General features: G+C 40.7%; 1 protein-coding gene across 1 annotated transcript in view; it reads right to left on the bottom strand.

The window, feature by feature from the left end:
- suclg2 (succinate-CoA ligase GDP-forming subunit beta) overlaps positions 1-21,385 on the bottom strand; it is a 73,257-nt gene that overhangs the window by 6,974 nt on the left and 44,898 nt on the right. Inside the window, exon 10 of the mRNA XM_028406341.1 lies at positions 323-443. Coding sequence (XP_028262142.1) covers positions 323-443 — 121 coding nt within the window. The remainder of the gene's footprint in view (positions 1-322; positions 444-21,385) is intronic.

Below are 21,385 nucleotides of genomic sequence, written 5' to 3'. Positions count from 1 at the left end.
TCTGACACAGAGAAGTGTAAATTGCTTTGAACAGCTACATGTCTGTTTGGATTATAGTGTAATGTACGCCATGTCAAGGCAGATACTTATTCAAGATGAGTGACAAGTGACAGGTGTGAACATGGTTGCATTTTAAAAAGCCACTGTTATTATCAAGCCTCATCAAATCCTCATTAAGGTCAAGAGCTTTCATAAAGACTAGATGGGGATCAATATGCTGCATTTCTGAAGGTGATGATGAGAGTGGAAGTGTCAACTGGGACCGGCTTACAAAGAGGGTCAGAGAGGTGAAACATACATTTCCCTGTGTGTGTGTGCATACCTTCAAGCCTGACCACCAGCGGCACCTTCAGCTCCAGCTCTCGACACGCTTTGGTGATTCCGTTGGCAATAATGGCACAATTGACGATGCCTCCAAAGATATTGACCAGGATGGCTTCAACCTATGAAAGAAGAACATGGGAATTGAGTAAAACAAGTGGTGCAGACACAACAAACCAACTAAATGACTAAAAGACATTTGGACCGGGGAAATTTTATACAGAGTGTATGGGGAATCCTGAGTGAGTAGTCAAATACATGGCTGCAGCTAACTGAAGCTGGATCCATACTCCATGAGAACAGAGAACTCCCTTCCCCCTGCCGACATTACGCCCACAAAATGACGTCATTTTTCTCTCGGACCACCCGTTGCAGCGCTCTTGGACACATGGCCCGGGCAGAACTTTTTCTCTCAAGGCTGTGCGTCAACCATGCTGTGATTGGTCGGAATTTATTGTGGGCGTGATGAATGTGGAGAAGCACAAGAACTTCTTCAGGTGCAGAACACACAGACAGAAGGAGGAAGTACAACGACGATGGACAGTTTAGATGAGCAGCTGGCAAACAGCTCCTGGAAGGAGAAACACGGCGCACAGAGGAGAGAGTCTGTCCAAAAGGTGGCGATAAAAACTAATCCCAGTATTGATCATGGCATCATCCACACGTTCACAGAATTAAACTCACACAGACCAGAGGTCAGCTACAGTCAGCTACACTGATCTTCTATCTATTGTCATGCTGTACGCCCTCTTCCCTGAACATTATCAGCTTGTTAGGCCAGGTAACCACGACTGTGCTCACAATTTGCAATACAATTGCATGGTCAACCTTTTGCGTGTGACGTGCGCTGCGTAGGAGTTCTGCACACACACACACACACACACACACACGTCTCGCGGAGTAAGGTACCTCCGTGCCGAAATGAACTTTTTTTTTTTTTTTACTCTTACCACCCGTGGAGCGAGTTCTCTGTTCTCGTGGAGTATGCAACAGCCTTAATTAACATTTAAAAAACTGTATTTTGTTTGTGAAATGTTGAGAATAACGCTGCAACCCCAATGACTATCACATCACCCCCGAGAAGTGTGTGATGGGATGATTAGATACATTATTTCCATCTTTAGGTAGGTAGGAGTGGCTCCATCAAAAGATGTACCTTTGTAAAAGTCAATATTCAATTTAAATTCAGCCATTGGTGGATCGATTGCAACATCAAACACTTACACATGTCTACTAATGCTTTAAACATGCTTCTTACAGAATGCCCTGTTGCCATGTTGACATTTACCTACCAACACTGTGTACAATAGGGCATTCATCCTGAGGCTATGTACATGAGCACATGCAACAGTGTCTCAGTGGATGCCATATGTTAAATTAAAAGGGCTGCAAACGGTGACAAGGCAAAATAGGTCAGGCCAAATGATAAAACAATACCATATATATAAGCTCTTAAAAATTCCCATTTTCTTATTAAGTATTAGGAACGAACTTTAAAAATTTACAGTATCTTAGACTTTCTTACAAGATGAACATGATATCACTAAGTAGAGAAACAAGTCTTTTGTGTGTGTGTGTGTGTGTGTGTGTGTGTGTGTGTGTGTGTGTGTGTGTGTGTGTGTGTGTGTGTGTGTGTGTGTGTGTGTGTGTGTGTGTGTGATTACACTAGCAGTCAAGCACTTGGTAATTACCCTGGCTAGCTCAGTGGAAAAGTAGACTGTGAGCACACAGGATTAATCCTCCATGTTTGTTTATAATCACTGCTAATCTGCTAGCGCCGATTTAGATGAGCAGCTTGTGTGTGTGTGTGTCTGTGTGTGCGTGTGGTGAATGTGTATGTTTTCAGTGTGTGGTAATGATGTTTACAGGGAGAGAGGATCAAGGACTTGGATAGCTATCAGAGCGACAGCCATGCATTGTCCTCCGCATGCTATCCAAATGAGCATCTCCTTATGAACAGCAAGAGTTTGACACAGGACTGGGAGAGAGCTCCAAAACAAACACAAATGTAGGCGCTACTGTAAAGACTCACCATGCAGAAAAACTGGGCCACACAGAGAACTAATTTATTGTAATTAAGTATATCACGAAGTGATGTGAACAGGTGAAGAGAAAAAAAACAGGCAGGCAAACAGAAGATTCAACTGAAAACAAACAATAATAAAGATGTTGCAATTAAAAATAAAGAAGATCAAACAAAACATGACCTCCAGATTACATTGAGATGTTTTGATTTATCAAAATGACTTAGGTTATGGTGGTTATGTGGTAAAACTCCTCCACTCTTGGCCAAAATAACATTAAAGTTGTCTGGATTTGGGTCACAGGGATAGTTGGAGCCTATCACATCTTTTTCATGGCAAAAGGCGGGGTACACCCTGAACAGATCACCAGTCTATTACAGAAGCCGACATCCAGTCACACTCACCATCTATGGTCACTTTAAAATCCCAGAGTAACCTAACATACATGTTTTTGGTATGTGAGAGAAAGCCGGAGTACCCGGAGAAAAAGGTGAGACCATGCAAACTGCACACTAAAAGGTTCCATCCTGATTTGAACCAGGAAACTTCTTGCTGAGGCCACAGTGCTAATGTTGCAGTTAGTTAAAAATGGTTTTAGGGATACAGTCTAGTCAATGTCAAACTCTACCATGTGTGAAGAGTAACAGTGAAAAGACTGCAGGAGAATGAAATAATACTAACATATTGGCTCTCAAACCTTAGAGGCTCTTCTGAAAACCTGTTGGTGTGATCTCCAGTTCACATAGGTGTGACTAATACTCTATGTTCCTGTGTGTTTCCTTGTTGTGCAGTTGAGGCTCACAGCAGAAGCAACATTGCTAACATGGCCAGTACCACCAAAATGTGTCTCAATGAGGAAGAAATTCACACCTGGAACTGAACCTTGCTTTTAGCTGAACCACCAGCAACCCAAATACTCTCACAAATATTACAGCACAGAGGTTCAGGTTCTGTATCAAAACAAAACAATGTGCTCTGTTTTTATTCAAGTTTCGTCTGTGCACATGTAGAATGCTCTAAAAATGTTATGTATTTAATATGGCAGCAACAGTGCTCCTCAGTGAGCCGCAGAATGCACACATTGCGTCCACAACGAGACATAAGTTTGAGTGGGTGAAACTTCACACAGTTTGGTGTCACAAACACACATGCATGCATACACACACAGCATTATTCAGTGCCCCACTGGGGGGCAGCAGAGATTTAGTCGCCTTCAATATCCTCACTAGAGAAGGCTCTATTCTCACCCTATCTACAGCCCATTTTTCAACTCTGTCTCTATTGGAAAGAACCATATTTCTTCCATTCATGCGTCTCCTATTGACACCCATGTATATTAATGATACATATAACATGATTTATGTAGGTTGGCACAGAAGTAAATGCAGTTTATAGAAATATGGATGTGGTGAAGACCAAGTTGCACTTTGTTGCAAGTTTATTTTTTTCCTCTGGTTTTGGTTTACAAGTGTACAACCTAAAGAAATGTTACTCTGCCTGTGCAGAGGCAAAACAAGTGCAAACAGACAGACAACTGCCCACTCCAAGTAAAGATCACAGTAAGCTGTAACAACAGACAACAATCTCATTATTATTATAGAGACATACTGTAGTTAAATAAAGAACACTGAGCTCAGAGGGAACAAATACTTAAACATTCAGAGACAATAGAGTTGTATGAGCACAACAGGCAATTTTCACCTGGAACAGAAAGGACGGTGATACGTCACTTCTAAATGTGACATATGTTGTGGTCAGGACACAGGACTGTGGTTTTGTTGCAGACTTGTATTGCTTTCTTTATGAATAGCAGTTGCCTGGTGTGGGGTTTAAATGACACATTAATGAACCAGTCCAAAAATCGGTATGCCTTGGTTCAAACCCTCTCTCCAATCAAAAGTCTAACAATACGCTGCTCCATTCAGGTTCACAGCACCTCAAAAATCCAGCTTTAAGGTATGAAGTAAAACTGCACACTTCAATCCGCCCCACATCACAGTCTGTAGCATTTTACCTCTTGTAACTCCTTCCTTAAAGGCATTCATTTCAGGTAAGCTAAGTTGGCAGTGGGGTGGATTTCTTTCATCAGAGCTCAGCATAAAAGCATCAGGTACAATGTGCCAGCTCGCTCTTTTTAGGGGATCTTTGTGTGTTCTTTGAGGCAGTTACAGCATGAGATGGTGCCTTCTACCTGAGTTGCCGGTGAAATGATTCAAATTTTAGAAAATAGGATCATTGCTACTGGCATTCCGACACCCTGCCAAGGCTTTTTTTTTTGGAGTCAAAGTCAAAAAAGGGCCTTCACAGAAGAAACAGGCTTTTCTGCCTGCTATTATACGCCTCACTAACTGCATTTAGGACAAGAAAGAAATGTAACCCAGGCAATTTGACATGCCCACGTGGACCTTTATTGTACTCCTTGTGTGTTTTCAGGAAATGCGTCTGGGATACATGTTTGACAAAGTACATGTGTGTGTATCTTTTAGTACTATCAAGTTAAATGTCATTGTGTAACTGCACTCAGCAAAATATGACACAATTTTGTGAAGCAACATAACATGTTGTGAAAGTCTTCACACTTACTTCCATAGACTGATAACTAGCAAACAAACATGATGTACTTTTCTCCTCCAAATTTTAACCCAGGGGGGGAATAAAGGCATTGTACTCCTTCTCATTCTAAATTATCACTCAAATACACATTTTCATGCCTATACCCTTGTTAAGCGCCGCTAATCTCTCTGCAGGAAAGAAAAGGGAAAGAATCTTCCTTTGTTACCAGGAAGCAGATAGGAGCAGAAAAGGGAAGGGCTGGAGATGGGTGTGTATGTCTCTCTGTGGCCTATTAAGGACTATTGTTCCGTCTTATCTAGTGGAGACAGCCTGTACTGTCACCGCCTGCTCTGGCAGGCATTGTTTATTTGTTTTCGATATGCTGGGGGCCCAGTGCTCGGCCCTGGGGCCACAGGTTAACACGCGTGGTTTCCAAATCAAGGTGGGCCCGCTGGATCACACATCTTGAAATGACAGGGCTGCAGTTTTGTTGTGGAACAATTAATCCATTTCTGTCTATCTTTAAAGTAAAATGGGGCAAATTGCCTTAGATGGTCAATGGGTGATAGTATTTCTTTTACATTCATTTGTTTCGACCAGAAAGGATTAATTAATTGATTAGATCTTGGAGGTGATGGGACCAACTTTTAGGGTATAAAACAACAAATGTAGTTGTATAAAATCACCAGTGGGGAGCACTGATACGTGTTTGCATCTCAATGACAAACATGAAATATAAATCCTCACCTTTTGTCTACACAAACACCACATGTCCTCCCTTTTAGCAGCAATCGCAGACAAAGCTGTTTTTTTTAGAATAATTTCATTTTGTCAAATTGCTCCTACAGTGTAATACGTGTCAGCAGCGTGATAAGGCTGTGCGGACATGAGGGAGAGCACATGTTCTTTGTCAACATCAAACAAGTAATGCAAACCATGTAATAAATTGTATTGATATGACAATCTTATGGAACACTTACTGCATTGATCTATTTTGTCAAAAAGAGGATGTATTTTGTCTGTGCAAATCTATTCTTAGACAGAATACAGAACCAGTGAGAATGACATAAAGACAGACTGAGGGAAAAAGAGGGTCTTGAAGTCAGAGAGTGAGGTGAAGTGAAACAGATGGAAGAAGAGGGATGGAGAAGAAAGGAGACTAAGAGAAGTGATGGGAAGTGGTGCGGGCCCTGGCTTCTATTGAAGGCTAGGATTGGTCCTGGCAAGGAGGGATAAGAGGGAAATAATTATCCGGCTTGCTGAAGCATGACAGCCCCCTTCTTGGGACTGCAGAGACAGACTGAGCATTATGTCAAAGATTGGCCATGTCACAGGCAGAGACACCTTTTGACAGACAGTGGCGTCTGAAGTTTCACTTGACAGTAAAAAACCCACTGCAACAGGCAGCTGGATACCTGTCTGTTCGACTTCAGGTTTCATCTGAAGGACATAAGGATCAGATCACAAAAGTCAGTCTACCGTCTATGTAGTACACTTGTTTTTGTGCCAGGTGAATTTAAAATTCTTTTAGTTGATTTCATGCTTAAAAATGACAAAAACATTTAAAGCAGTCTTATTTTGAACATGTTCTCTTTCAGACAACAATCTGAGCTTATCAGCAACTTCACCTTAACAGTTCTATTTTGCAGCCAGAACTTTACTCTGCATCAGTACGTCTTGCTCACATTGATCCACATCCTTGAGCCATCTCACATGTGCCCTGGCCAAGAGTACTTTATGAGCACTCAGCCAACTCCAACCTCCAGCCCCGAGATTCCATTTTTCTCTGTGGGCCAAAGAAAAGAAACTAATCAAGGCAAGAATGGCTTTGCTTGAAAAAGGAAGTGGTTTGCACGAAGGCATGGGTGGATGAGGAAAGAAGGAAAGAAATGAGGGAAAAGTGAGGTCAGGCAGAGCCGCTGTGGCCAAAGATCCTGGAAGTGGCATTTACCGTGCCATGTCTTGTGGGTGAGCAGTGGGCAAATGGCTGGAACCGTTGTCCTTATGGTTGTATCTAATCAAACTGACTTTATTCTCTGTCACAGAATGAGGCAGCATTTTTGCATTGCTCCTCATTCCACACTGCAAATCAGTACTAGTCAAGTGACTTTCTGTATAAATAAATCAGCTTAACAGGCTTATAAAAATATCATCACATACATAACATGTACAGATGGGTGGGTGTTGGGGTACCAGTTCCAAAACTAAATGTATTTCCACACCCAAAATCCATTTTAGGCGTTTTATTTCTGGACCACAGATAATTATGATTTGTGTGTAAAGTCTGATTAGAAGTGGGATCAAGTCCGTTCCAGTCTGGGCCAGTTGGTGTTAACAGTCGGGAGATAAAACCATACAGCATGTGGCGTTTAACGATCGTAATCACTTGCCTTCTGATCCAGTCACTGCCAGGCATTCCCATTAAGATTATTTTAAACATGTTTGACAGGTGTGAGAAGCACACACACAATACTGCCTAATACAGCACACAAAACGAGTGCAGTATGTCGTGACAGAGGATTATTTAATGACACTTTTTTCCACTTCAAATTTTTCATTAGCTTTTCTCTGACAATGCAGGATGACAGGATAGACAGTATAATGTTTTATGATCATCTTCTGTTTTTGCAACAGTTTCTGCAATTGCTGGTGGAAACAGGCTATGCTGTGTGACATGATGCTAAAAAACCTTCCAGGTGCATGTAGGTCAATGTGAGTCATATGGAAATGCTACTGATTGCAGATGTTAATTGCAGCTAATAGTTTTTGTTGTTAACTGTTGTGCGCACTTTTAAATTGAGGTCTGAAATCTCATACAGCACATATCATTTTCTATTGAATTATTATAGTGCTCTTTAAGATTGGAACCTAGTGGCTGCACTAATAACAAAATAAAGCATTTTTTTACTCGGGTATATCATTCTCTAGCAATGCCATGACTAAGCCTTGAAGATGGGCATAGACAGACTTTGGCTGTGGCATTGATAATGCAATATTGTGTTTTAAGGTGTTGAGCTCAATATTTGTGAAAAGCTAGACAGAATCACTGCAATGTTTAAAGATAATCTAAGACTACGTTGGACACACTGTTCCTAACTTATTTTCAACTGACAGACAGTTAGCAGAACTGCAGAAACAAACTTCAAAGGGAGATGCAGGTGTAACACATTTAATGCCATTTGCCTCTTCGGGTTTAAAGAAAGCCCCTTTCAGACATCCAGCACTTTCAAATTATCTGACAGCATCTCCATGTCTCAGCTGCATGTCTGAATGAGCACTCTGATCATTTTTTTACTTGAAGCAGAAATCTTGGTCAGACCTAATAACATTTATGGATTACTTTTACTATAGCCTGAGTCTGAATGACGTGTAGTCAGCTAGGCACCTGTGCAGGCTCAGTGCCAGCATAGACAGGGACTTTAATGAATGAGAGCAGGAGCAGAGGGACAGGGTACACAGAGGGAACGGAGCATGAGAAACAGGAATAGGCTGTGCAGATGCGGACAAAGATGTAGGAATCAAACCTTTGTCTAATTTGTCTCTTGTATTAATACTTTCTTTAACAGACATGAGGGACATTAACTCATTCCTCAACAGCTCAACGCTCTGAGTCCAAGTCTGATTTGCCCAGTGGATCACCTAATATTTTATGACCATATATGCACATGAACCTTTGAACTTCTTTAAGTCACACTGCGCTGTTCTCTTTTACTGCTCACTTGCCATATTCTTTAACATAGTCAATGTCACTTTGATGTTCAGAACACTTGTGTTGAGTTTTTTTTGGTAATCTTCACATTGTGTTTTCATTTTCAAGCAAAATTCTATGACACGACATGGCAACGAGTTCAAAACAAGTGCAATCTCTGTGGCAGAAAAAAAAAAAATCAAATGACACACTGTGCAGACATCCAGTCATCATTTACATTATTAAGATTCACATACAAAAAAACAAGCTTTCATCTTGACACAGTTTGAATTTAAGGAGAACTGTTTGGTGCCTCAGGCCACATGGAACATGTTTGTGAAGATGCATTTGTTAAAGCCGCTAATCGTACCCTCACTGATGTCTCATTTCTAGTTTTTATTTAAGAGTGCTAAAATTTGTGAACAATCAACACTAAAATTGTTGTCAATTTATTTAACACTAATAACGCGCAAATTTCACAAGAAGCACTGGCTGTTATTAACGTCAGTGTGTGTTTATGTTTTTAATACTGTCTCTGAAAACTTACAAAGCACGTCTGAAGGTCAACTCTACAAAATGTGTTTTCCCCACACTTCACATATCACTCGGTCATAGAGATGGAAGGAGCATGTGCACTGTGTTGACAAGAAGGCATCATAGGTGAATCACTTTGTTAGTGAAGGGTCTGAGGGGTCTGTTAAAGGAAGCATAAGTGGATGGTTTGAATAAAGCAGGTATTAAGCAAGATTTGAATTTGCTACTTGCTGCTTTTGTCCAATGTCGTTTATGTCAGCCAAGAATCTTAATGATGAAATTTCAAAAGACATTCTAAAGAAATAAACACGTGTGGACAGAATACACAAACACTGAATGCTCTCTGCCTTTCCAATTAAGACTGGTGTGTAAAACTGTTAAGCAGTTGTGTGAAATTTTAGATATCAGTCTAATGGTGGAGGATTGATGTCAGAAGTTCGGAGCACAGTGAAAATGTGAGATTATTAAATATTACATATCAATGAAAAAAAATAAATAGACAATTAAATGACCAACTTATGTAGTGAATACTGTGAAAAGATTAATGCAAGTGTTATGCAGAACAACAAAACTGACCAAAAAATCCGATAAAAAAAGGATAGGATAAGCTAACCATGTAAGCCAAGCAATGGCTCACAACAGATATAAATCTGAGCCTTTCTGTTGATGAACAGTTGTTCAGCTATGCTCTACTGAAATCGTGCTCTTGCATCTGCAATTTATATTACAATTTCCAATAGCAGCATAATCTCATTCATTAAATGAATGACTATTCAGTTATATTCAAAGTTATTTTAGAAAAGGAAAGAGCACAGATACAAGGCAGCACAGAGACACCAAGCATGACATGGAGAGGGAAGGAGAGCGCCCCACCTCTGTGGTGAGTGGGAGGTTTGTCAGATGTCAGTGCGGGATGTAGAACTCGTCTCCTGCTGCTCACCTCAGGGTATCAAAATGCCCCTGAACCCACACACACACACACACACTTACTTTACACTCACCAACACACACACAGTGTAAACCTATCAGTAGGTGCACACACAGCAACACGCACACACAAACCATTTTGCTGTGAATTGGACTCAACAATTGGAGCCAGTGTAGGGCAGGCATATTATTCATTCCCGGAGGGTGTCGTGTCATTGCTGACAGGCAGACATAAATATTCCTCAACCTCTTCACCAAGGGTTAATGGCTGTCCATCAGGCAGCAATGACACTTACAGGGCTCCACGGGCCTGCTGTAGACACACACACAGTATGGGAGCTTTCAATTGAATAGCAAAGTCACTTATGGAGATTGGAAAAACCTGGGAGGACAAGTTACCCCATGAAACAAGCATGGATACTTGTTTCAGCATGTTTTTATGAGCACATATAGACTGATACACAAAATCACACATACACCTACATGCACCTGAATTATTATAAACATAATTTGCATTTCATTTTTGCTATAAACAGAATAAAGCTTTACTAAAAAAAATGAGCTTGGCTCTGTGCCTTGCCATGTTGTGCTCTACTCTGCTCAGAGCAAGAATTATTTTATTAAACTGAAGAAATGCATAATAGTTGGGGAATGGCATACATAATCACCACAGAGACTGGGTACAACAAACCAGCAGCTGAATATGAAAGAGCCAACATTTCCCGCTTTGTTCCTAATGTTACATGGCCAATCAAAATTAATTTATTCTAATGTATGCACACAGAAGGTCAATTATCCAAATGATTCCAGTTCAGATTGCACCTGATCTTGGGAGCCAATGAGCCATCGAAAGGGCAGATGGGTGTGCTTTGCAAGGCAAATCATCGCCACAGCCCTCTTTTTTTTGTCACCTCCTCTCACACTTACATGTTTAACTGTGCAGACGTTCCACTCACCATTAGTGAGGTGCACTGAACGGGTAAACAACTTTACATTTAACCAGTGCAGAAGGAGACAGGCCACAGGGCAGCATAGTATAGCTAAAACAGTAGCTACCAGCAGCTTCCAAAAGGCCATTACAGTATTTTTTCTAATCTTTGCTTTAGAATTAAATGGGTTGGAAGTTTTACTAGAAGACTACATTCACTCTTTACCTAATAACAGGTTCACAGCAAAGTTTAAGACCTTATTTCTGAACCTTGCATGCCTCCACCTATCAGTAAATATGTTGAAACTTCAATTTTCACTTCACATATTTCTTAGTTCTATAACAACTCTCTAAGAATACACAAAACAACCAGCTCCTTAGGGACTCCATAAAGCACTGACAGACTGTAACAGCAGCCAATTAGGCAATGATTATGGTGTAGTGTAGGATTTCCCCACATGAAATCAGCTACATGTCACATAGGAATAACATGTATTACATGCCTTATGGCAGGCAACAGAGACAGTATGAAACAAACCAAGCTGGAGAGTGGATTTGGAGATGCACTGAAGTAAGAGGTAGACCACTGGCACAACCAGCAATACCAAAAACAGAAGGGTAGAGAGTAATGGGAAACAAGCCTTGACATATTAAACTCTACTTTACTACAAACCCACAGATTTCCTTTTCATCCTGATCACATCATGGCACAGACTGTTGTCTCGGTAACGGTTTTGGATAAATGAGTAATTTAAAAATTGATAAACACAATTGCCAGCTTTCCCTCCTTCCCTTGTGTTTGCTCTGTGTGGGTCCTGCAAGATCATGCATGGTAAGTGGGTGCTAAATTGCCAAAAACACCTAAACCTGGCCAAAACAGAGGGGCCCAATCAGGATTTCATTTCCAAAAAGCCCAGATATGGACACATACACTGATTTGTTAGTGTCCCTGCCCCTTACATTCTTGCTGCTGTTGTAATGTGCCATGTCTTCAAGGCTCATCAAATGATAAGGTGGTCTGCTCTAATATGCAAATACGATGGATTTTTAGTTGTCTTCAAGGGAAGGGGGGCAACCAATGGGTCTGTGGCTGACATTTTGCCCTACAGTCTGTTGATGGAGCTCAGGAGAACAGAACAGCATATCAATTAGCCATTAAGGGTTTGCTCAGGTATTAGAGGGATCAGAGAAACCAATAAAAGCCTCAGGAGAGAAGGAAGAGGCTGAATAGATTCCAGATCAATAGAGGTCTCATCTAGGGGCTTGCTCTTTGTCAAGAAGGCCGTATAAAGGGGTGACAAATAATGTGACCTTTGAACTTTAAGTGTGAGCGGATACTATTATCCTAATGAAGACCTCAGACCTTTACTAATTCTACATTTCCTGCTGTTGTGTGGACATCTGAGAGCCATACAGGCAACAAACAAGAAAGTACACAATAACTGGAAAACAGCAGTAAAACAGTAGTATATAGCTGTAACTAGAGAGTTTTCACATATTTTTTTCTTATGGTGGTGAGTAGGGATGGTTAGTTGTAGTTGTTGGTGAGGACTGCTAATCTGCTATCATAATTTTATGCACATGATTTGTAGATAAGATAAATACAACTAAAACAGCAGAGCATTGGTCAGAATATAACAGCAACCTGATTATAAAATCGAGGAAAATATAGTTGCTATAGTTAAAAACCCATGTCATCATTGTACACTCGACTGACAACACTAAAACGCTTGCTTTAAGATATTGATCGAGAACCAGTAGATGTCAGCTATCACAACACTCAAGAAGGGCAGAGAGAAATTATAAAAATCTGCCACACTGGAAGCATTTTCACTGCAGCTGTGTCAAAGCTAAATCACAGAATGTGTGTGATGAATAATAGGGGTTATTTACTGCTGCAGCGACGGGTGCCACTGTTCACTATTCAGGCTGCAAGTATCCTACGTGGTGTATTTTTCCTTTGAGTTATACCAGAATTCCAAGAAACTTTGTGTATTCACTCCTATTGCACTCACACACTACCACTGAAAAAGTCAAAGTAGTGTTGGGGGTCTTCAGTCCCACATCTCATTCGTTCTGCCACCCCCTGTAGTAAAACTCCATTTAATTCATTTTTTTCCACTCCATAAATCCTAATGCCGGCGCCTTTAAAGTCACCAGCGTGTTCTCCACTCCTGCTTTCAGTGAACCAATGAGTGAGGTGCCACACTCGCCTCCTTGTCCACCCCTCTACAGATAAAGTCTTTCAGTTTCTTAAGAATAAACAGGAACACTCCCATCTTACTACTCTATCAAGCTACTGTCCCATATACCAGTCAACCACAGAAGGCTCCTGCTCGCCTGTTTGTGTGTGTGTGTTTGTGTGTGCATGTGTGGCAGAAAGCAAATGGAAGTCTTCTACGGCAAGATGAGCTCCAGTGATTACAGCCTGAGACAGTTTTCTAATTATTCTGTCAAACATCAATCCTGTGGGCTGATGCAGGCCGTCCTGTGGCCTGATGGACAATGTAATCACTGCTTGAGCTCCTCTCCCACCCCGACTCCTCCACCCATTTTACCGCTCTCTACACCCATCCCCTCTCTCTCTCTCTTCACTCTCAGCACTCTCATTTTCCATTCTTTATTGCTCTTTTCAACACAACTCTCAGTTAGTCCTTCTCTGCCAAGGTTCCTCTACTCATCTCCTCACACACCATTTCAGCCTTCCCAGTGCTATCTACTGGTGAAAACAGCGTAACTGAAGGAATGACTATAAATCAAATGGCTTTTAAAAAAAATGACACTGTCAGTTGGAGGTGCAAGAAAACAAACATTTCAAACAACAGCAAGGAAAGATTTTTGTAAGATCATTGAGCACAAACTTGAATTTTACCTGACTACCGCTATCAAAATGATTTATCAGCTGAACACTACCACCTGTTTCAAAGATGTGGTTGATGAATAGAGAAGTAAAATACAGAAACTTTAATGTCAAGGTTGGTTAATATCATTACAGTGGTGGTGAAAACCTACTGTCAGTGACTAAGTGGTTAAAGAATGTGATATCCTGGAACAAGTATGATCCTTTTACAGCTAAGGGCTATTTTAGAGTTCTGTTTTTGTGTCCCTGTGCCTATCTCTCAATCACTGCTGAGTGAAGGATTATGGGAATTTAAACAATAGGAAAGTTACAGAGTCACACCTGTAAGTATGTCGTCCCTGACTGAACACACTGTGTGAGACTGATCATTCCAGTTACCTCCAGTTACCTATTCATGCTAGAGATATTTAAATAATCCTAGAATTCAGGGGTCACTCCATATTATTCACATTTGTCTATAGCAGCAATGATGTTTTTGTAGACTAAAAAATGATCCATTATCAGGTAAACCATAACCTTGTTCCTTAATAATTTTCTTTTTCTTTTTTCACTCTGTTATGTGTTATTAAGAATAGAGAGCACTAAAATTAGAGAGCATCAGATCCCACAAATACGACAGATCAAAATGCAAACTTCTTTAACAAAGGTGTTATGATCCACCCATCTACATCTCTACAGTTGACGTGCTGACAAAAGTGACACAACAGGTTTGTAGTGGCAGTAAATTATTTATGATGTTATAGGAGCACTATACTGCACAACAGATAATTTTAAACCATGGTTTTGCTGTTTCTACTGAAGTGGGGACTTTACAGTCAATCAAAATGTGGCAGGAAGTGGAAAAATGCTCAAAATACAAAACCAGCAGGTTTGGAAAGTTAAAACAATGGCATGATTTTCTATTTCCTCTCTATCCTCAATTGTATTTTAAAATGTTGATAATATATAAAAGCAATGGAAAACTCCTTCAGCTAAGCTACACATCAATCTTCTGCCTGCCTTTACAGTTCTTTTTAGTTTTCCCAGTGCAGATCTCTTGTCCATCTGTATCTTCCTCTGGCAGTAGCAGATACTGACTGAGATAATAGTGTCGGAGAGTGTGTTCTACATTGCCTCTGCTGCTTGGTGAACAAGGAAGAGTGCTGCGGCAGCAGACAGTCATGTCAGCTTGGACAGAGAACTAGGGATTGAACTGGATCATGCAATCTGATTGCAAAATTCTTCCCACAAGCTGTCACTTATCGGGGATGCAGGGACAATAGGATTTGGATAGGGGGAAAGAAAAGCAGTGTGTAATGGCTAAAAAAAGATAATGCAAAGCATAACTCCTGGTAAATCCTGGCAATATGAACATTTAAATGCATAGACTGTTGGATATAGGCAGTTAAAATATGGTATATTATGTCTGTTCCATTCTTATGTCTGCAGATTTGTGCAATGTTAATATGTCACTTGCTGTGGGTATTCAGTGAGTGTTGTGTCTCCAAACAGATATGCTGCCATCTATCCTGACCCAAAGCTTGGAAATCAAACTCAAGAGGCGATTTCTCTGGAGATATGGCGGAGCGAACGTTTTATGTGAGCCTCATCGTCTTTCCATTACGCTCGATAATAAAGAAGTGTGTGGATCAGACAAGAGGCTCGTATCAAATCAGGCCTGGAAAAGCCAATTACAGTGACAATAATCTCTCGCTGTACTGCTGCCGGCATGTCTCGCCATACAAAGCAACAAATACCTGAAACATGACGAGCCGGTAGGAGGGGTACTGTGAAGAGATAGGACACCGTGCAGCAGATGTGTGTATTTTGAAAGGGGTTGCTCATTAGGTATACAAAAGAAAGATGCCATATTTTGAGAGCAAGTGTCTTTAGGAATAGGGTTGCTGGCCTATCTATTTAAATATTAGCATTATATATGGCAAATAAACCACAATTACACAGATTTCCGAAGACAACAATGATGCAAAAATAGTGCTACAGTTGCCCATGTAAGTGACGTACTGCAGGTGTTATGAAGGTGGATAGCACAGCAGAACTGGTGGAGCGAAGCTGGTGTCTCAACCCATGACCCTTCGAAAAACCCTGGGGGGCTACAACAAGGGAGAGGGCAAGAAGGCAACCAGATTTGGATTAAAATCGGAAGCTTAACGTGAATTGTTAATCAGAATCAGAATTCCTTTATTTAGGTATAAAATATCATAAATATCTAAGTACTATCTAAATAACAGAAAAAAAACAATTGAAAAACAGTAAAGAAAGTCGGAGTGTCTGTAACAGCCTGCACATGATTACATGCATTCCCACTGATTATTTATTTATATTATAGCCTTGGGCCATGTTAGAACAAACACAAACTGCACAGGTTATGCGCAAACATATAATGTACAGACAAGACTGAACAAACAGCTGGCTGCAAACACTGATGCAACAGTGTAGATTAAAGATGCACCCATAATGTAGCAGCTACACATAAACATACAAAGATGAGCCATCAGTTATAACAAGCCCTTATATATCCTTAGGGCTGGAATGAAATTGCATCATGCCCACTTTGTATTTAAGAGTTTAAGTTTAAGAATTTCAGAGTTGTCAAATTTTCAAGTTAAAAATGAGGCCAGACCAGACAAGACCAGACACTGCTTTATCATCAGTCTATGCTACACAATTCATATAAATGACATGAATATTTGCACATTTGGTGTTATTTTAAAAGTTCTGTCTGTGCCATTAGTAGGAAGTCACCTTTTTTTGTTTCAGTTCTGATATACAACCAAAACTATTTTCCAAAATAAAAATATAGCGTTTTTAAGGGAAAGTGTTACCCTTTAGGACAGCCATTAATAAGAAGTAGCTAGGCCCTGCTGAAAAATAAATGTGTCATTTGTTTCCTTTATTTCTTCATGAAGTTTTGAACCCTCATATATATCGATATTATAGCATCAGTGCTGTTCTCCTTGTATCTTCCTGTGTTACAGTGAATGTTGCAGTTTATGCTGTAAGGTGCATTTTGACCAAGTACAGCTAAAGAGAAGGTGTTGCTAGTTACTGGCTATGGTTTTTCAATACTCTGCTAATTAAACTGTAACATTCAATAGATCACATTTCCATTAACCTGTCTTTGAATAAATAGCAAAGCTTTCAAAAAATAGCAACCATATTAACAGCCCTAGAGGACAGGAAAGGGTGCCATGTTTGTGGTGTCAGTGCATGGCTCAGAGAGCATGAATGATCTCATCAATAGGATGTTTGAGTTGCTTCACATAATCTACCACAGTATGCACACATAAGCGCCAGGGCAGCGTGAAAGGAGGGAATGTCTAACTTCTGCAGCAATGTCTTACAACACTGTATAGGGCTATATGTGGTGGTCACACTCCCTCAAGTCCTGGAACATGGACAGATGGAGGGATTGGGGGACTGGAATGGTGGTAAAGGGTGGAGCAGTGACAGCAGATGGTTTGGATGGAAGCAATCTCCGTTTATAATATTGAAAGGACGAGAAGAGCAGTTTGTTGGAAATACTGGGTAGTAACAGAATGTCACATTAAATATAAGGCATTATCGTGGGTGAGTGATCCATGACTATGTTGAAACCATGTGTGAAGTGTAAACACAGCAGAACTGCTGCTCTCAAGGCATGGTATTTATAGCTACAGTAAATCTTGGTTTATTAAACTGCCAAGACAACGGTTTAAGTTTATTTTAATTTATTCTCGGGATGTCTCATGGTTGGTAGAGGGATGGATAATACATGCAAATAGATGCAGTGACCGTTTTGCAGTTAAACCAAGGACCTGCTCGGGTGGCAACTGAAAAGAGTAACATGACACCAAGAGTTCTACTAACTGACGTAATGATCATCCATTCTATAACTGTGCAACAGAAAATACATTTCAGTTGAAGAGGAGGAAACAAGAAAAGTCCTATGGAAGCACATGAGTGCTAAATGAATCCCTTCTTTGCTATGCCCTTTCTCTGAGTGCTTGACTTCACAAGGTTGCTCAATCATATGCAGCTCCCCTCCCTGTGGCATCCAAAGGCCCTATCTGATCGCTAGCTGGCTCCCACTGGCCCCATGGTGTGAACCAGGTGCTGTGATGACAAAATGCTCCTGGCAGCAATAAGAGAACAGAGAGAGCAGAGCTCAATTAGCCCGAGCTCCAATCCCAGATCCTCTATTGATTTCTCACAGATGAGGAATGGCAGACAGGAGAAAGCTCAATCAGACATACCCATGGGACCTGTCTCTCCCTCTGTGTGTGTCTGTGTGCTTGTATCAATGGGGGATGAATTGGTGTCAAGGCAAGGTGTTAAGATGAGGTGAATACATTAGCACTCTATGGTCTTTATGCATACAAGATGGTTAAGTAATAGTGTTGTCAACTGATGGTGCTGTGGTGAATGACATGAGTTTGCTGAACCGCTCCAAACCAGATGAAATGAAGAGTACGACAGACAAGGCATTAATTCCCTGAAGGGCAAATCAATATGACATGTCATCAGTTCCATGGTACATCTCTGGACATTTCTTTCAATTCCTTAAATTAACCTTCAGCAGGGGAATGAGAGAGATAATGCATGGATCCTGACGACCCTGTTTGTCCTTCACTTACAGCTTTAGCCTTCCATCTTAGATGAAATGTATACATTATTGCCCAAATTCACAGCAGTGATAATCTGTTGTTTGGTCTAAGTGACAGCAAAGGTATGTTGGTTCACATAGGGACAGTATGTAGTTAACATTACAAGTAATGTTAACCAGTAGGAACAGAGTGACTGTGGTCCATTGTGACACAAAAGATGGCTAGGAGTCCAGCACTCAGTCTCAATTCTCAAAAGGCTGTGTAGGTCATTGTGATAGACTTTAAAACATACAGTTGAATGCCTAAAATGCATAACCCTGGTTGTGCACTTACCTAATTTGCTCCTGCAGTGTCATTATTGTTTAACTTGTTTGTTAAACCAATTTAAACTGTTAATATGTTGCAGTGGAAAATCTGTCACAAGTTAAAAAAGAAAGACTTAATTAAGCAGACAGAATGCAAGGACACTAGAAAGCACGGAAATGATAAGAAACTGATCAATAATGAAGCCACATTATACTGACTGCATACTGTGAAACTACAGTATGTATAACAGATATTAATCATAATGTAATCTTTCATAAAAACTTACCTTTATGCTAGCTTTACAGTTAATATGAAAAGACAGTGAAAATTCCTCTACATTTTCTATAATGTGAAACTTGTTCCTGAATTTGTAACTATATTTTGCAACACAAAGGCCAACTTAGAAAAGGAGATGTTTATTAAATGTATATGAAACATACGTGTGACACATGCTTCTGAGTTCACAACAAAAGGGATGTTTCATCAGGCACGCTGCATCAGTCTGTAAATGTGAGCTTAGTAAAGTACACATCTACAGAGTGATTATGTTTTTAAATTACACTGCAACAACAACAGCCTTGAACTTATTATGCACACACACGTGCAAGCATGTTCATATGTAAAAAAAAAAAAATAAAAATAAAAAAAAATTAAAACCCAAAGCTGAAGACTGACCGATTGTACCTCACTGGCCTCATGGTAAACACATTTTAAGGACGCAGTACAGAGCTTTACACATTGCTGCAGTCATTTTAAAATGTGCTAGTGCAAACGAGGTCCCATGAAAGACCCACTCCTATATCTGTCACTATGAGACTTTAATGCACAGTAAGCAAATCTGCAGGAAAAGAACCATTATGAGGTGGAGGCTCTCAAATAATAGCAAACCAACACAATGAGCACCACCAACACTACACAGCCTATAACGGAAAGAAAGAAATACATTGAACAGTGAGACACTGCTCCCACAGAGTGCACAAACTGTCGGCCTGTCGCAAGTAATATTCAGTCCTTCTGTGGCTTGGCCTTACTGTGGCAGCCCCAATGTGTTGGATGGACTAAGTATGCGTCCCTCCAAGGCTGGTCCCTTATGTAGTACTTGTGTAATTCTCTGCACACCTGGAATGAACTCCATTAACAGGGTAGCATGCTTTCTTCTTTCTCCCCTTTTTTTTCCTCACCAGCATGCATTGCTGTGTTTATGACACAGGGGACCAGGATCTCCCAAAGGCCTTCAGCTCCAGGCAGAAAGGTGATTTCTCACCCTTAAAAAAATAACACAGCATGGGACTCTAACATCACAGGTGACTCTTGTGATTAAAAGTTGTTGGGGTCCCTGAAGGGCTGCATGTGTGTGCAGATGTGTGTGTAACAATACACCTCATGCATTTGCACCTATTATTTCACATTATTTCACAGTGAAGGAGGTAGAGCTGTGTGATTCCCATCACAGCTGTGTACTGTAGCACCTTAAGGAAACAACTCTGTGACATAGAGCTTCTTTCCTTCTTTCTCTGAGGACAGGATGAGGTATTTTTTCCATAACATTTATCACACTCACCTGGCTCAGATTAGAGTATCTGCCTTTTTGCGACTCCATACATGTAAAAGCACATTAGACATAGGTTCAGACATCTTTGTATGAGGATGAGAAAGGTAGTGCCTGGGCTCCTCCAGGATTTAACGAGCATGCATGAAAGTGAAGGGAGCTCCTCACATTGACTTTAACAGGATTTAGCTAGATGAAAGGCAACGGGGAGGAAAGAAGAGGTGCAAAGAAAGAGAAATGGAAGCAAAGAAAGAAAACACAAGAGGAAATGGTGAGCTGACAGCCTGGCAGGAAGACACAACGAGCCATCACTTTTAAATGTTTAGGTATGTATCACTGTGCATCGGTGAATAACTGCAATAAAGAGTCTTTCACAGAGAACAGAGGACAGTTTGAAAAGGTAGTAATAGTGGCTTGTTCCCTGTAGAGGGAGAGATGGGGCTTAGAGCTGGCAGGGCTCAGGAGTGTCACTGCAACAAGGAGGAAAGTGGTTAAAGGGGGACCACAGGTGAGATAAAGCAGAGTCACTGAGCTGGAAAGAAGTAAAATTGTATGTAGTTTTCTTGTGAGGGCAATGGAGGCTGGAGCACTGGGGGGCAGGCTTAATAAGCCCATACAAACAGAGAGAGAGAGGATGGGAAAAAGCTGGAAGAACTACAAACTGCACACATTATACACACGCACCACACACAGGTGAGCCTCAGCATTCCAAGCAGACAACTCCTGCCAGTGGAAGCAATAAGATGTTTCACGATCAGCGGCGTGATTATGCAACAACATTAGCAAACGCATATAAACACACCTCCGTATTTGCCTGTGAGATGGGTCACACAGCTGAACTAATGCTAATGTGCCAAACGTTTTCTTTTTTTTCCCTCTCTCAGAGCAAACCTTTCTCACCTTAAACAATGCAGCAGAAGTATACAATGGGTCCCGGGGTAACAATCAGGAAAGCAACATACATGCTATGGCACAGAAGGCTGTACTAATTAATTATTATGTGTCACAATTTACATGATGGTCACCTTTAAAAGAATTGTCCAATAATAGGGAAAAGCAAATTCAAAGCTGTGCACCTGAATTTCTTTTCTGTTTGAAGCGCCCATTTTTTT

Source organism: Parambassis ranga, chromosome 5 (assembly GCF_900634625.1).
Source record: "Parambassis ranga chromosome 5, fParRan2.1, whole genome shotgun sequence".
NCBI lineage: Eukaryota > Metazoa > Chordata > Actinopteri > Ambassidae > Parambassis > Parambassis ranga.
This window is presented reverse-complemented; position numbering and strand designations above follow the sequence as displayed.